The sequence below is a fragment of the Solanum tuberosum genome, unplaced genomic scaffold (assembly GCF_000226075.1).
Source record: "Solanum tuberosum cultivar DM 1-3 516 R44 unplaced genomic scaffold, SolTub_3.0 scf00236, whole genome shotgun sequence".
Classification (NCBI taxonomy): Eukaryota; Viridiplantae; Streptophyta; class Magnoliopsida; order Solanales; family Solanaceae; genus Solanum; species Solanum tuberosum.
In genome coordinates this window covers 497,551-514,164 of record NW_006239160.1, presented here as the reverse complement: position 1 = coordinate 514,164, position 16,614 = coordinate 497,551, and the positions used below count along the sequence as shown (strand labels likewise).

At 33.3% G+C, this 16,614-nt stretch overlaps 2 protein-coding genes and 1 long non-coding RNA gene across 3 annotated transcripts in view; all 3 read left to right on the top strand.

Annotated features, from left to right (window-relative positions):
• The window catches only part of LOC107062507 (uncharacterized), a 16,660-nt gene extending 15,315 nt beyond the window's left edge, over positions 1 to 1,345 (top strand). Inside the window, exons 2-3 of the mRNA XM_015313183.1 lie at positions 133 to 531; positions 680 to 1,345. Coding sequence (XP_015168669.1) covers positions 133 to 531; positions 680 to 1,345 — 1,065 coding nt within the window. The remainder of the gene's footprint in view (positions 1 to 132; positions 532 to 679) is intronic.
• Positions 1,346 to 4,793: 3,448 nt separating this feature from the next.
• Positions 4,794 to 6,158, top strand: LOC102587088 (uncharacterized). The gene is made up of 2 exons (XR_368078.2): positions 4,794 to 4,927; positions 5,792 to 6,158. It is a non-coding gene; the product is annotated as an uncharacterized lncRNA (long non-coding RNA).
• Positions 6,159 to 8,893: 2,735 nt separating this feature from the next.
• Positions 8,894 to 12,253, top strand: LOC102586740 (nifU-like protein 3, chloroplastic). Its single transcript, XM_006356853.2, has 5 exons — positions 8,894 to 8,992; positions 9,861 to 10,005; positions 10,502 to 10,619; positions 11,380 to 11,678; positions 11,881 to 12,253. Exons 2-5 carry the CDS (start codon positions 9,916 to 9,918, stop codon positions 12,070 to 12,072), a joined length of 699 nt encoding a protein of 232 aa, XP_006356915.1. The 5' UTR covers positions 8,894 to 8,992; positions 9,861 to 9,915; the 3' UTR covers positions 12,073 to 12,253.
• The last annotated feature ends 4,361 nt before the right edge of the window (positions 12,254 to 16,614 follow it).

Here is a 16,614-nt window from a genome sequence, read left to right as displayed (position 1 = left end):
AGGGTTTACATATCCAGACATGTTGTGTTTGATGAAAACATATTACCCTATGTATCTCCAAAGCAATCTCAAACTAACAATGATGTCTCACCTCACCTTGCCACATTTGTTGAATATTTCTCTAAACTGCAGGCACATGATAATTCTGATTCATGGGAAGTACAGGTTGCTAGTCCACACATAAATGGTGATAATTCTACTATAACTCATATACTCTTTGATGATGAGAGTACTATTGACCTCTCAGGCACAGGATCAGATGCTGAGGAACAAGTTGAAAATGATGATCCATACAGTAGTATTGAAACTCCAGTTGCAGATTTTGGATCTGCTAGTGGCAGTAAGGAACAAGTTACACTTACAAGTCCAGTCAATGAGCATCATCAAACAACTACATTAGTTGATGTACCAGTTGACCATCAATCTGACAATGCTACACTCCAGTCAACTATTTTGGTTGTTGTACCAGTTGACCATCAATCCGACAATGCTACACTCCAGTCAACTATTTTGGTTGATGTACCCGTTGAGGTACTTCTTACACCACAGGGGCATCCTATGATCACCCGACACAAGGTGAAGGAACACCACTTATCACTTGTTGCTCGCAGTAGCACAAATTTTTTTAGAGAACCAAATATTACTAAAGAAGTACTAAGGTCACCTCATTGGCTTGCAGCAATGCATGAAGGAATTGATGTGTTACATACTAACAAGACATGGATTTTGGTGCCCAAATCCCTTTGATATAAACTTGGTTGGCTCCAAATGGGTGTTCAAGACAAAATTGAAAGCTAATGGAACAGTAGATAGGTGCAAGGCCAGACTTGTGGCAAAGGGATTCTCGCAGCTTGAAGGGATAGATTTTGAAGAAACATTTAGTCCTGTGGTTAAAGCCACGACAATTAGGGTGGTTCTAACCATTGTTGTCAGTTCAAAGTGGAAAATTAGACAACTAGATGTCAAAAATGCCTTTCTACATGGCTTCCTACAACAGAAGGTGCAACCCCCTGGTTTTATTGATCCACAGTATCTTCAGCATGTGTGTCTACTTAAAAAGACACTGTATGGTTTTAAACAAGCACCAAGAGCCTGGTTTGATAGGTTTAGCATGCATCTCTTACACCTTGGTTTCATTTGTAGTAAGGATGACCCTTCTTTATTTACTTTGCAAACTCACAAAGGCAAAATATTTCTCTTGTTATATGTGGATGATATTATTGACACAGGAAGTAATCCATCACATGCCTTAGAGTTGGTTCTACAACTTGAGAAGGATTTTGCTATGAAAGATCTTGACCCTATACACTTCTTTCTAGGAATTGAGGTGAAGTATTTCGAATGAAGAATTCACTTAAGTCAAAGCAAGTATGTTGTTGAGCTGCTGGCCAAGACAGAGATGACTTTGGCAAAGGCTATAGCCACTATTTTGGCTCAAAAACATGGTTTGCATGAAGTTGTGGGAAGTTTTGTAGATGCCTCCTTGTACAGAATAATAGTAGGAAGCCTTCAGCATTTGACCCTCACAAGACCTAATATCACCCATGTTGTGAATTTAGCAAGCCAATTTATGCAAAGCTCAAACATTGAACATCTTCAAGGGGTAAAAAGGTTTCTCAGGTACATCAAAGGTACTCTATACTTTGGACTCAGAATTATTTCACAATCACCATGTTGGTTGTATGGATACTCGATTCCTGATTGGAGAGGTTGTCCCACCACTAGGAGATAAACTACAGGCTATAGCATCTACCTAGGTGCAAATTGTATTTCTTGGACCTCCAAGAAACAAACCACAGTAACCCGATCGAGTGTTAAAGCTAAGTATAAAGCACTAGCCTCTACTGCCGCAGAGATGACTTGGATCATGTATTTTCTTCATGACCTTGGAGTGTTTCTTTGATCTGTTCCTACGTTGTATTGTGATAACATGAGTGCCTTGTACGTGACGGTTAATTCAGTTATGAATGCTAAAACCAAACATGTTGAAATGGACTATCATTTTGTTCGTAAGAAAGTGGCCAGAGGATAACTTCTTACTCCGTTTGTAAATTCTAAGGATCAACTAGCTGATATTCATACAAAAGCCTTAACAAAGTAGGTTTTTCTGGGTTTCGCAGCAAGCTAGGAGTTACAGTTCCTCCACTAACTAGCTTAAGGGGAAGTGTTTAAGGAAGCCTGAAGACTGATGGAACATGTCGAAGGAACAGGTCCATTGAAGCAGGCTGACGAGTTAGAATTAGAGTCATACTAGGACTAGACTACTAAATTTTAAATTATGTACATCTAAGTTGTTGGATCGTGTAGGAGGTTAAAGTCGACTAGGATATCATGTATTTAATATATTTGTATTGTAGTAGGATTCCTAGTATAGCTAGAATAGGACTCTTCTCCTATATAAGGAGCTTATAACTCAACATTATTGATCATCAATACAATCCTTGATTTCTCCATACTTACGTGAGATTTCTACACTTTCGTCTACGTTCTTCATCTCGTATGCGTCCTTTCAAATCATGTCTTCGCTCTCTTCTTATTACTAACTATCTAAGCCTTCATTAATCATTGAGAGATACTATATATCCTAATCATAGCTCTTAAATTCACATTTTCAAATTAAGGTAAAGTTAAGAGGAAAGTTCAAGAAAGTCTTTTTTTAGAAGTCTTTTACACTTTTCTATAACTTGTTTTAAGACTTGAGTAAATGAGTATGAGAATGAGGAGAGTTTTCTTTCATGTTTCAAAATGAGTATAAGGGAACTAAGTATTCCCGAGTATGTAATACTTTTACATTTAAATGAAAGAAACATCGATTTCTAAATGAATTTATGAGGAGTCTTGAGCATCACCACTTTTAAGAGGATCTTTTGAGTAATTATCTCAAATTGAGGAAAAGTTATTTTTTAATATAAGAGAATAAGTTATATATATTATTGAGAGTAGTATTGAACACCGATATAGGGATGAGTTTAGACATCTCAAAATCCTCATAAATCATGTATGCCAATATGGGTAAAGGGTCATACTTTTTAGATGATTCCTTATTTCTTTTAAGCATAGCTTAGTAGATTCACTTATTTGAGGAGTTCTATACCCCGACAAGGTATAGGACAGTTACATTCTGGCAGCGTGGGCGAGACACTGTATCATCACGTAGTTGATAGTGATGGTTTTCGATTAGAGAATCTCCCAAATAAGAGTAACGAGTTTATTTATTGTATTTTTATACATATTGAGTTGATATTTACTGTTTTAAAAGCTTTATATATTACATCTTTTATTGTTGCTTTCACCTTTGAGTTGAGATGAGGTGAGTATGTCTTCCCACAATATCAGTTCAGTTATCTACTACTTTCAGTTTTCCCCCATGCTCGTACATTCAAAGTACTGATGTCATTCAACCTGCATCATTTTCATGATGCAGGTGTTCAGAGTCATCAACAGGCGCTTCGTTGATCCCATTGCATTCCAGCTAGCTTTGATGAGCCTCCTTGCTTTCTGGATGGCTTCACATTATGGTTTTGTTATTAGATTGTCGGGGTCCTTGTCCCGACATCCATCATATTATTTAAAGGCTTTATAGACAGTAGTAATTGAGGAGTCTTTCATCATTTCTTTTGTAATGTTTGAAACTTTGAGTTGATCACTTATACTTAATTAAGTATTTCCAGATATGCATTGAGTTAAGTTCTATTGAGACATTTTGAGTTAAATCTTTTAAGTTGAGGTTTTTGTTTAACTTGAGTAACTCTTTCGCAGAGTAATGAGCCAGACCAAGGGTTCGCTTGTAGACCAACAATGGTTCTCGAGTGTCGACCACATTCAGGGTGTAGGCTCGGGACGTGATCATTTAGAGATTTTTTTATGTGTTTTCTCTTTATACTATGTACATTCATTTGCAAAACAAAAGGTATAATGTTGCATTGTTTGAGCCTGCTAGAAAGATAAAAATTGAATACCTTTTAATTATTTGGTCCAACTATGCAAATTCTCAAAAAAAAATCAAAATTCAAGGTTAAAATCTTGATTTCCTTAATGAAATAGTAAGAGAAAATAATCAATATGCAAAACTTAAGGTGTTCACTAATAAGCAATATATAGGAAAAGAAGAAAAGTCTAGATGATACCCCAATTTGTAAATTACACATTTCCTAATGTGCGGTAAATGTCTTTGCTAATATAGAAGTCAAATTGTCCTATGGGAAAATTTATTAGGATTCCCATAATGTTCTTGTTTTTACATCCAAAGTGTCATTTCTAAAATAGAAGATAGAAAATAGAAAATTCCTTATTTTAGACAAAAACATATGATACATTATACATCATTGTCTATTCCGAGAAGAATAGTTAATCAATTATGAAAATAAATAAATAAATACTATTGCTCGGAAAAAATATACTTCATATATAGAACATGTCAAATAAATGTTTAGACCAACTACATTGAAAAGAGAGAAGGTGCAAGAAAAGAACTCAAAGGGAAATGGAATAGGTCCAAACTGTTAAAATTGGAGATTGACTCATTTGATTCTAAGTCATCTATCAAAATTAAGAACTAACTTATATCAAATTATAATGAAAGGAGTTTATCTCAATTGAATATAACAAAAGGGATATATTTTAATTATTTGCGATAATATAAAAGGTATTTGGCCTTTTCCAATACTAAAACCTTTGAAAATTAAGAGTATGAGGTTGAAAGTACACATAGAAGTATAATATAAGGAGTGAAAGTGTAAATGTACCAAACTTTAGGCTTAATTTTGTGAAACCTAATGTATAAGAAGATTCCTGATCCTGACAGCTAAGCGTTTACCTTAGCTGCCTTAAATTCCTTCTTACAATTGATCCTTTTTATTATCCTCTCTGTTCACATTTTACAAAAAAAAATAAAAAATCTTGGAGCAACCCCCATCACCAATCTCTGGTAAAAATTTGATCTTTTCTTCTACTTCTCATTTCTGTTAAGTTTTAGTGTTTGGGTTATCACAGATTGTTATTTTATTGTCAAAGATTGTAACTTTTTCTTGTTTTTGGTTCCTAAAGATTGTAACTTTTTTTTTCTATGAGTTGTTTTCCATTAAAATCTTGCAAACCTCATTAGTCCCTTTACCCAATCTCTCTATTTTTCCAAAGATTTGCAACTTTTTCTTGTTTTTGGTTAATAAAAATTCTAACTTATATTTTTCTACTGGTTGTTTTTCATCAAAATCTTGCAAACCCCATCAGTCATTTTACTAATCTCTTTTGGTTTTCAAAGATTTTTTAACTTTTACTTGTTTTGGTTGATAAAGATTCCAACTTTTTTTTCTATGGAATGTTCTCCATCAAAATCTTGCAAACCCCATCAGTCCCTTTATCAATCTCTTTCAAAGATCTGTAACTTTTTCTTGTTTTTGGTTCATAAAAATTCTAACTTTGCTTTTTCAATGGATTGTTTTCACTAAAATTTTGCAAACCCCATCAGTTCATTACCAATTTCTTTTGGGTTTTCAAAGATTTGTAACTTTTTCTTGTTTTGGTTGATAAAGATTCTATGGTTGTTCCCTTCATTAAAATCTTGCAAACTCCATTAGTCCCTTCACCAATCTCTTTTGGTTTTCAAAAATTTTGTTACTTTTACTTGTTTTGGTTGATAAAGATTCTAGCTTTTTTTTCTATGGGTTGTTTTCCATTGAAATCTTGAAAACCCCATCAGTCCCTTTACCAATCTGTGCTAGAATTTTGCCAAAATTTGTAACTTTTTCTTGTTTTGGTTGATAAAGATTTGATTTTTCTCTTTTTTTTCAAGAATGGGAAGTCACGGGAACAGTTGGGCAGATCAATGGGGCAGCCAAAACGACGTCGTAGATGAAGATTATGGGAGCAAAGGAAAAAACGGCGGCGGTGGTAAGAAAATGGAGAAGGTGACGGCGGTGGCATCGGCGAGTTTTGGGAAGGCGAAATCAGCGGCGACGGTGGGGGCTGACAAGGCTAAGGCTGCGGCGGTGGTGGGTGCAAAAAAGGTGAAGAGTGGAACTTCATTGGGGTTTAAATGGATCAAGGACAAGTGCCAGAAAAAGTAATTTTGTGTTTTACATTTGAATCATTGAAAGGTTTAGTTATATGTATACAGATTGTTTTGATGAATGAAATCTGAATATTTGAATTCTTTTTAATTTCTTGCACTTGTTCTGATTAGATATGGTATAGTCCAAATTTAACTTACGACTTCAGATAAAAAAGAAAAGGTTTGGAGATCGCAATAACAATAAAAGGTATTACTAACTTAATCATGTAGTATTTGATTTGATGGTAGTATATATCAGTGTGTTGGTTGCAATATAGCTTACTCATATGGTCCTTGGCTCTTGCTATTTGATATCATTTATGATTTACTATATTTATTTAAGTGATTGCATCTTATTGTGATTGTTACAGTTCCATTTACATAGTTGTTATTGCTTTGCTATTAGTTGTCATATGAACAACAATATTGATTTTCTATTATCTTATGTCATAGGAGGGAGGGAGGGGTGGGGGATAATGCTTATAACTTATAAGTAATTCATCGATAACTCCTAAAGTTGACATTAATTTTTACTTAGACACCTTAACTAGACTTTATTTATTTTAGACCTCTCATATCACGTTTCGATGTGTCATTTTGACACTTTTTTTATAATCAGCCAAATGTGTAGACTCGCCGATGACATGTTAAAATGACAAATTAAATAAAGACATGTGGCATATATATTGAAAATAATTTTTAAATAATGAATTTTGAGTAGAAAAAAAAAAAAAGACAAATAACTTAATGACACGTAGAACTTTTTATCCAAATATTTTTTAAACAATTAACCACTTGCTCATATGTTGTCTTCTCCACCACCCCCACCCCTGATCCTCAACCCCGCCCCCCAGCAGATTGTCTTTCCACAGCCCCTACCCTCTCCCTCCCCACACTCAAATCATCTTCTCCACCACCTCTCATCCTTCCCCCCTCCCCAAAACCCTAACTTCTCCCCAATCTAGATTGTCTTTCTCCAAAATATTTTCATAGTAATTTAACTATTTGAAAAATAAACAAATTTACAAAAGCACAATCTCTTTGCAAAATCTAATTCGTCTTACTTGAAACTTCAAATAAAATTAAGCTCTTTAAAACTAAACGAAGAGTTTCCTATTAAAAGAATTTTCTAGAACTTTTTTTTAAAAAAGAAGATGTATTTCGATTTTTTCAAAACATCTCGAGGAAGAATGACAACAAAATAAGAAAAATTGTTTAAAATTAAATCTCTTGGTGTTGTAGCATCATTATATCTATTTCTCCATGGAAGGAGTTTAAGTTTTAGAAAATGGTGGCAAAAATGGGGAAGAAGAAGAAAATATAAAATAAAAATAGGTCAAATAAACTGTCCACATGCTGGTAAGGAGTGTATCACAATTACTATGTCATGTTAATAAAAAGTGTCAAAATAACACGGTGAAACATGACATGAGGTGTCTAAAATAAACAAAATTCAGTTAGAGTGTCTAAGTGAAAATTATTGTCAACTTTAGAAAGCGACTGATGGGTTACGCCATCGTGGACATATTGAAGGAGACAATGATTTAAGCCCCTTGTAAAACGAAAGAGATCATATTTTACCCATTAATAATAAGAGAGTACTAATTATTGGTCATAAATCATGTTGATAATAAGTTAATTGAATCCCAATCTTTAAAGCACCAAGCAAGTAAAGACCAAGAAATTATGTAATAGGCTTTGATCTTACCAAGCTTCATAATCACATTTATTCCTGTATTAAGCTTCTTAATTTCGTGAATAATTTCTTGTGCTAGCATGACGTTCTCGTAGTTGATGGTGGGGTTCAAATTCTTTAGTATGGTAATTATTTCCATGATAGTTGCCATTAATCAATTTTGTTAGAAGGTTCACAAGTTAATATACATATATTTTTACTTAATTTTCTAATATAAATATAAAAATTTGCGAAAAAGCCACTAGATTCATTCGAACCTTCGAACTCCCACTTAGCTCCGCCCCCAAAGAGAATGTAGTATAGGGTCCAACTAGGGATGGACATGGTATGATACGGTACGATATTTGAAAGTTTTGATATCGTAATTTCGGTATTCGATTTTTAAAATATTATACCATTACCATACCAATCTAACTCGGTATTCTACAGTATGGTAAATCGGTAACCGTAGTTTGTTCAACTTCGATTAATATATACTCGTATAATAGAGTATTATGACTTCGACAATTAAAAAAAATTGTCTCAATTGTATCATACTAGCACATTACACATGTAGAAATATATATTCAAAATAAAGTACAAACAACTCCTTTTGTTAATCAATTAAACTACAAATATATTTCAATCAAAATAGAGTCTAAACATTTAGTTTATACTGATACTAGGTTGCATATTTGTTAGTATTTTGATAATATATATATATATATATATATATATGATATTTATGTAAATATATACTTCGATATGGTATTCGATATTTCGATATGTTATTTCTAAATATCAAATAGCGTACCGAATACCAATTTTTTTTTTAATTGTATATCATATACCATACCAAATATCATAATAAACACTTAAACTTGTATAAAATTAAATAAGTAGAGTAGTAGACACATAAGTCATATATGACATAATACATGCAAAACGTCATGTTGGACACATAAAACGTATGTATCTACTTGTGTACACCCAAAATTGGAGGGCATAAATATCAATTAACACTAAATTAAATGACATTTTATGTATTATGCCTATTTAAAATGCTTCTCCTAAATAAATTTTATACATGATGCAAATTGAGATTAATCGAACCCAGATTAAAAGAAAAAGAAACCAAGGTAGAGATGAGTGAAAGCGTACGTGTCCAAACCACATCCATTACCTCTAAATAACTACCTTACCTTACAATCACAATTCAATCAAAAAAACAAACTCCTAAATTTGGTTCTACTGACTCATGGTACCAGGTATCCATACTTTCCCCAATTTCATTTTTCTTATGTAATTGCTTTGCTTGCTTTACAGGAGTTGGATTTTACTCTGTTTGTCTCATTTTAATATGAACTGTACACACTTTTAAATGTTAAATTTCATTTTTATTAGTCATAAAATAAATGAATGAAAAAGTTAGCAAGATATCAACTTTTGATATAACCAAATGAATTTTGAATTGTTGAAAGTATTGTAAATTAGGGATTGCATTTTGTTGGGTAAGAAGTAAAATCAATTGTGATTTAGGATGTGTTTCGTATGAAGGAAAATGTATTGAGTTTCTTTACTTATTTTCGAGTGTTTGGTGTGTAAGTAAAATATATATTATCTTGAGCATTTATATGTAATCTCGCGAAAAACACAATGGAGTGTGATGGGGTGGGGTGGGCGTGTTTTCTAGCGAAATACTATGGGGGTGTGAGTGATGGGAAGAGACAATGAACTTTGGGAAGTCAATTTCCTCATTTTTTGTGGAACTTGTTTTCTTGCCAGGGAAAACCATATTTTCCAAAACATCCTAACCAACCAAACTTGAAAAAATTGAAATCATAAAGAAATCTCACTTGTGGACATTGTGTTCCGGACTTCCGGTATAAGCAAACTAGTGTTAAATAATCCATCTCCCATTTGATATTCTTGGTTTAGACCTTGGTCATTTCCTCCTAGGCAGTGGCAAAATCAGGAATTTAGTTAAGGGTGTCCAAGTTATTATATATGTATATAAAGTAATTATTTACTTATATATATATATACTTGGTATAAATTTCTGACAAAGGGGGGTATGCCACTGCTCCTCGGTAAGTCTACTTCTAGTTCTAACTCAGCTAGAACCATGTACTCCAGGAATATACTCAAGAAACATGAGTCCTCAGTACTATTGGTGATACTGAAGTACATAATGTTTGCAATTTCAACACAAACGCGAGGTCTCAAACCCAAGGTGGCGTCATCAGAATGGTTTTCTCCTACCTCTACTTCCTTTCAAAAGGTATTACCACTCAATTTCTGTTTGTTAAGAGTAAAGCCAAATGTACTTTGTATACTCGTTATGCGAATGATGTTGTAGTTACCTTATTTTTAGGATAGCATATACCTTAGTCTTAGATATAATTTATGCTTCTCTATACTTGCGTATGTAAATTCTTTTGGTCTACCTTAATCAAGGAAGCTAATTTACTCTTATAAAACATATGAATCCAATGTACATGTACATTGTTTACCTCCTTTCCACAATTTGCACTTCGATTCATAGGCAGAGCCACCTTAGGCAAAGGGTGGTCTTGTGCACACCCTTTGCTGGAAAATTATGTGGTGTACAGAGGTAAAATGTTAACTATTATATATGTATATTTAATTTTGTACCCCTTTCGCGAAATTCCTGGTTCCATGACTGCTTCGATTGCACTGTTAAATTGTGTACATCTATCTGGAGAAAATTTCTTCATTTTCCATGACGTAATGTTGCTGCCATTACCTCTTTATAGAACTGTGTGTCACAAGGCAGCCCATTTTCTTCAAAGCAAAGTTCTTTTCTAAGAGGTCAATATCATGTTAGACACTTCCTTGGGCTCGGTCGAACTGGACAAAGAAGAAAAAATGCAGGTGAATGATGCAGTTTCATCCAATTATGTTTTTATTGCTTCTGTAAATTTAGAGGTAGCCGACTTTTTTTTTTCCTTTTGTGACTGAAATAACTATCACTACCGAATACAAAGACTTCCATTCTTTAAACCTTCAGTTATTGCCTTTTATTATCTAAACAGAGTTAATTTTCAATGCTGCCTCATCTTGCGAGTCCTTTCATTGACTACATTAAGTTCTTCTTTGTTCTTGCATGTCGTATCGGCATACGAGCTTATCATATGTTTGTAGCTCCCTAGCTTTTCTTTTTGGTGTGTGAATTCCTATAGTATCACCATTGTAACTTAATTTTCAAGACCAAATAAAACGAATGATCAGACTTATACCATTTCTTCTCATAATCTATCTTACTAAGGTCTCCTTTCATCAATACAACTACTGACAGCAGAGGCAAAGCCAGGATTTTAACTTTATGGGTTCTATATACTAGAATGACAACTTCATGTGCTTATAATTGGGCTGTTAGCTGTAAAATTTATTGTGTACGTATTAATGAATTTCTTAACACATACACTGTTTGAGAAAAAGTTATTGGGTTTGACCGAACCCGTATCTAGGTTTCTAGCTCCCCCTTAGTACTTCTGAGTTTGTTATGTGGTAGTAATACGTTGTTATGGTAAATGGAATTGTGTTATTATTGTCCCATAAACCTGTTCCATTTATTAATGTGGCCGTAACTAATCATATGATTGTTCCTTCATTTTGTTTATTGATACTGAAGGTGCTGTGGTATCACCAAGTTGTGTCCTTCCACTTACTGAGGAAAACGTCGAGAAGGTTCTAGAGCAAGTCAGGCCAGGCCTAATGGCTGATGGAGGAAATGTGGTACTACATGAGATCGATGGCCTAGTTGTAATTCTTAAGCTTCAAGGAGCATGTGGATCTTGTCCAAGTTCAACAATGACACTTAAAATGGGAATTGAAACTCGTCTTCGGGACAAAATCCCTGAAATAATGGCAGTTGAACAGATTCTTGACTCTGAAACTGGCCTTGAGTTAAATGAGGAAAATATTGAAAAGGTACAATATTTCTTATGATTAGTAATTACTCTTGAGTTGATTTCTCTCACTCGATTAATAGTTATTATCTCATAAAGTCAGACTCTTGATCATCTGACATAATAACTATTAGTTGAGTGACTATATGAGAAATCAGTCCATTATTCTTAACTTATTATGAGTAGTATTTAGACACCAATATTGAAATTTCCAATAATGTCAGCTTCTTGGAGAGATTAGACCATACTTGGTAGGCGCCGGTGGTGGAGAATTGGAGCTTGTACAGATTAACGACTACATTGTTAAGGTTAGGCTAAGTGGACCGGCTGCTTCTGTGATGACAGTTCGTGTAGCTCTTACTCAAAAATTGAGAGATGCAATACCAGCTATTGCTGCTGTTCAGTTGACAGATTGAAGAAAATGCTCAGCCAGGCCATATGACGAAATTTTCCTGCAAGATTAAAAATTTACAGTACCATTTTTGTTATACAACATGTAGCATTCTTTATCCCTTCACTAGTGTACTCATAAATCAACATCTTTATATTGTCAATATTAGCAACTTCAATAGCAAAATGATATATTTTGCAACTAAACTTGTTAATGTTGAAGAGTGGTTTAACTTAACCAATTAAAAGAGAAACTATACTATTGCAGTTTACACTATCATAAGGTTCAATTGAAGAACCAACAGTGGCGGATCTAGGATTTGAAGGTCATGGGTGTTCACTTTCTTTAATGTTAAGAAGGGTTTCCTTGTAGAAGCTTACTAGTATTTTTATAGTTTAGTTGGTAAATAAAATACTAAAAATAGAAAAATAGAAAAGCAATTAAAAATAGAATAGAAGAAAAAGTAAGGAAATAGCAGTGAAAAAGTATAAAAAGAAGAGTAAAAATGTAAGAAAAAACTTCAGTAAGGTAGATTGTGTTTGTGTTTTGACCAAGATTTGAATCCTCAATTGAAGGCATCACAGCTTGTAAACCAAAGCATCCATCAGACCTTTTGATTTATGAGTGCTCACGAATAAGTTATATCAATTTTTCAGTATTTTCTATATACATAAACACAATTTTCGTTGGAGTTGGGTGCTCGAGCACTCGAAATCATGTACGTGGCTCCGCCCCTGATCTCCAACAATAGCAACTTTAGTAACATATGTAGCATAACACTACTCGTACTAAGGTGTCATAACCTAAATTTCTAGATTTACTTGCGAGATCTCCAATAATAAAATTTTTTATGGACATAAATCAAGTATGCAAGATAAAAATGAAAGAAAATTCAGTAGAATTACAAAGAAATAAAAATTATTTTTACAAGGAAATTCTTTTTGTCGACTTTATTTGGACAAATGAAAAGAGAAAAATAAGCGAAGAATAGAAGAATGAGAAGGTGTAAAAATAAATTAGAATCTAAATAAAAGTCTTTCAGAAAATTACAATGTTACCATTATATTCTACATTAGAGAACACTCGCACAATTAAATGTTGTGCAGTGCAATCCACGTTATGTGCCAAATCAACTATTTATATTTTATATGGAGTATGGACGAATATGAACATAATATTGGGTTCAATTAGAACAACATTGAGTTTAACTATCTAAATAAATTTTCAAGATAGTTTAAGAAGTTGTACATGCATTTGACCTTAAGTAATGTATAATTGCATCGTTATTACTTCACCCCTTAATTTTCAAAGGCTTAAACATATTGGCCGCAATAAAAATAATTGTTATACTTATAAAAATCCTAATTTGTTGTGGCGCCACGTAGGCGGGCCTAGGATTTTCTTTTATATAAATATATGATATGATTATACTTATAAATATATATAATATATTTTCTTATTTTTATTATTTTAATAAATTTCCATACAATAAAAAATCTCAATTCTCTCTATATTCAAAAATTAAAATTATAACACAAACGGCCCAAGATCATAAGAAAATATAAGAAAAAAATAAAACCCCATTTTCTCTATAAAAAAAAAGAGTAAAAAATAATTATAAGCCACTGTCATTTTCTCCCACTAGAGCTGCTTGGGGTCGTTAGGGATATTTTGGTAAATATATCTTATTTGATTTTTTCTTTTTTGGGGTCGTTAGGGATATTTTGGGAAATAGATCTTATCTGATTTTTCTTATTTAAAAACAAGCCATTAACTAAAGCTAGAAAAACATCTTATTTATTACTTGTAGACACTTAAATTTTATTGGATTAAATTCATACGAAATTTGAATTAAATATATGTTCATTTAAGCTGAATGATTAATTTGAGCTTAACAAATAAATAAGTCCATTTTATTAAATTCAAATTCAAGGTTCATTTCACCTTGAAGCCCAAACCCATGTCACGTGTCACAGTGACTAGGCATCCAAGACCAATAAGGCGGCGCCATGTGTCCAAATGAGGTGGTAGTCTAGTCAAATTCAAGAACCAATCACAATCTGCCAAGTGTCAAAATGACATCCTTTGGCCAATCATAAGCAACCTTGTCGATCCCCTAGCTACAACTATAAATGGGGAATAGACATGACATTCTAAGGGCATTAAGAAAACTCTTCAATAAGCATTATGCAAGGATTGGAGAAAGCTACAACACCAATTACATAGCTCTTCGAAGGAGTGGTCAACGGAGTTCTTCTCGGAGATCGACTTGAAATGACGAAGTACTTCCCAACGTTTTTGGAGATCAACCACATCTTAAGGAGGTCTACATCATCCAACAATTTGAGAAGTACGCTATTGAAGGCCCTCGAATCTTGAAGAAGTTTATAAGGAGAGAAGAATCAAGAGAACAACAAAATTGTACTCACAAGATTCATTAATAAAAATCACATTTTTTCTTTTATTTATTTTGCTTGCAGTTAATTTTTAGCGGTTACGGAAATTTGTTGTGAACAAATTTGGCACGCCCAGTGGGACCAATTATGCTCTTCATCTCTTTATCTTGCGAATCAGAAACTACAAAGTCAACTACTGCAATGGCCTTCAGAGTAGTGATTTTTTATACAAGGACTCTACTGATATCGTATCTACGGATCTTAATCATGTTGACCCGATTACTCGGCGTAAGTTCAAGAACGGTGGGCTAGATGGATCTGAATACTTCACTTCTTTGGAGACAGTGAAAAACAACAACTCTTATACGATGGTCGTAACTGCAACACCTGGGGAAATCTTGTATCCGTGTTCTTTGGAGAACTTTCTCAAATTGGCTCCAACTTTGTGAATCTGATGATTCAATGAATTCTCCAACTTCAATGAATGTCAATGCTTTGATGGTTGACTCAACTAACATGGATGAGAAGTTTGCAATGATGGACCAAACCGTTGAAGCCTTGAAAACATTCGTTTCCATTAAGCTTTCACCATCTAAAGGAGACATGCAAACCAATATTGATAATGAGCAACCTGTTTTTTGCTATATTCCACGTGAGCGTCGAAAAAAGGGATAATCACTGCTTGAGGAATGTACTCAACAAGTTCACCCACCGAGGAAAGAATTAAGTTACACAACATTCCAAGATTTAAAGAAGAAAATGATTGTCCCAGTTGCACAAGTCATGTCTATCACTTTGAAGCCCTCCAAAGGCAATACTCAAGTTGGTAAGATAAAAGGAAACTTTGATTAAAAGGTTTTCACATTATTTGAAAAATCAGGTTACGACTTCTCAAATCCAGTGAACTTAGGAGAGCTTAGAGATGAAGTCACCGGTGAAAATATACATGGGTTTACAAAGTCTCAAATACGATTGAGAAATCAAGGATATTATGTCGCCACTCCTAGGTTTGAGTTAGGATTCAGCTTGCCGGAGCCTCTTCAGATTTCATCTAAGAAGAAAAAGGAAATAAATTCATCCCACCACACCTCTGTAGAAAAAAACAAAGGAATTTAAGGGTGGTAAAACACCACGACGGACTTCAGTGTTTGCACTGATTGGAAGTTTGACACCCCGTGTCTGTTCATTTGAAATATTGGGCAGCAGGAATGAAAGAGAATCCTCTAAACAAGTGGACAAATATGCCACCACCTCAAAGACCTTTGTATTTCATTGCTTGGGAACCAAAAGGAAGTCATTATCAGAAAGGAGGTTGTTGGAGCATGAGAATTAGAATTTTTGTGATGTGACCAACAACAAAGAGATTCATAGTGTTTTCCCATCACGTCTGAAGAGAAATGTTATATTGTCAATTACCACATATGGTTCATTAAAGGTAATATAAAAGAAGCACAAACAATTGTTGTTACCAACCAATTTCATGGAGAAACTAAGAAGGAGGAAGATGAAGCCATCACAGTCTTCGAAGGAAGTTAGAGGGAAGATTCAAACTCTTTATTTAAGGCCTGTTTGAAAAGTCACCAGGTAATTGGAATTGGTGTAATTACTAGGGTAGTAATTACCGGCCTATTAATTACACAACCTAGTAATTACGTTGACGTGTTTGTTTGCCACAATGTAATTACAGGGTAATTACAAGTGTACTGTTTGGTTGCACAAGCGTAATCATAAGGTTATATTGAATTTCAAAAATAAAAATTAATTATTTAAATTTTTTTTTTTGTAATAAGGGCCTTTATAAATGTATTAAATTAAATATTTAAGATATACATATATTGTCTCTTGAAAATATATTAATTAATAAACATATGTTCTTAACTAATATTATAAAAAAAATTTATTTTTATTTTTTAGTTTAGTATATTTTAATTAAATTAATCATAAAAACTAAAAGTACATAATTTCTATGATAATCATGAAATACATGTTTGACAAGAAGAGCAATATTATAATATAATGTCATAAAATTATGAAACATTTGACAAAAAGATAATCTATCAAGTCTAACTTAAAAAAATAGTCTGTAATGTAAAATATCGAGTCAATACTCCTAAAACAAATAAATTTAAAATATAACATAAGTTCTAAACTAAAAACAAAAAATTTATCAT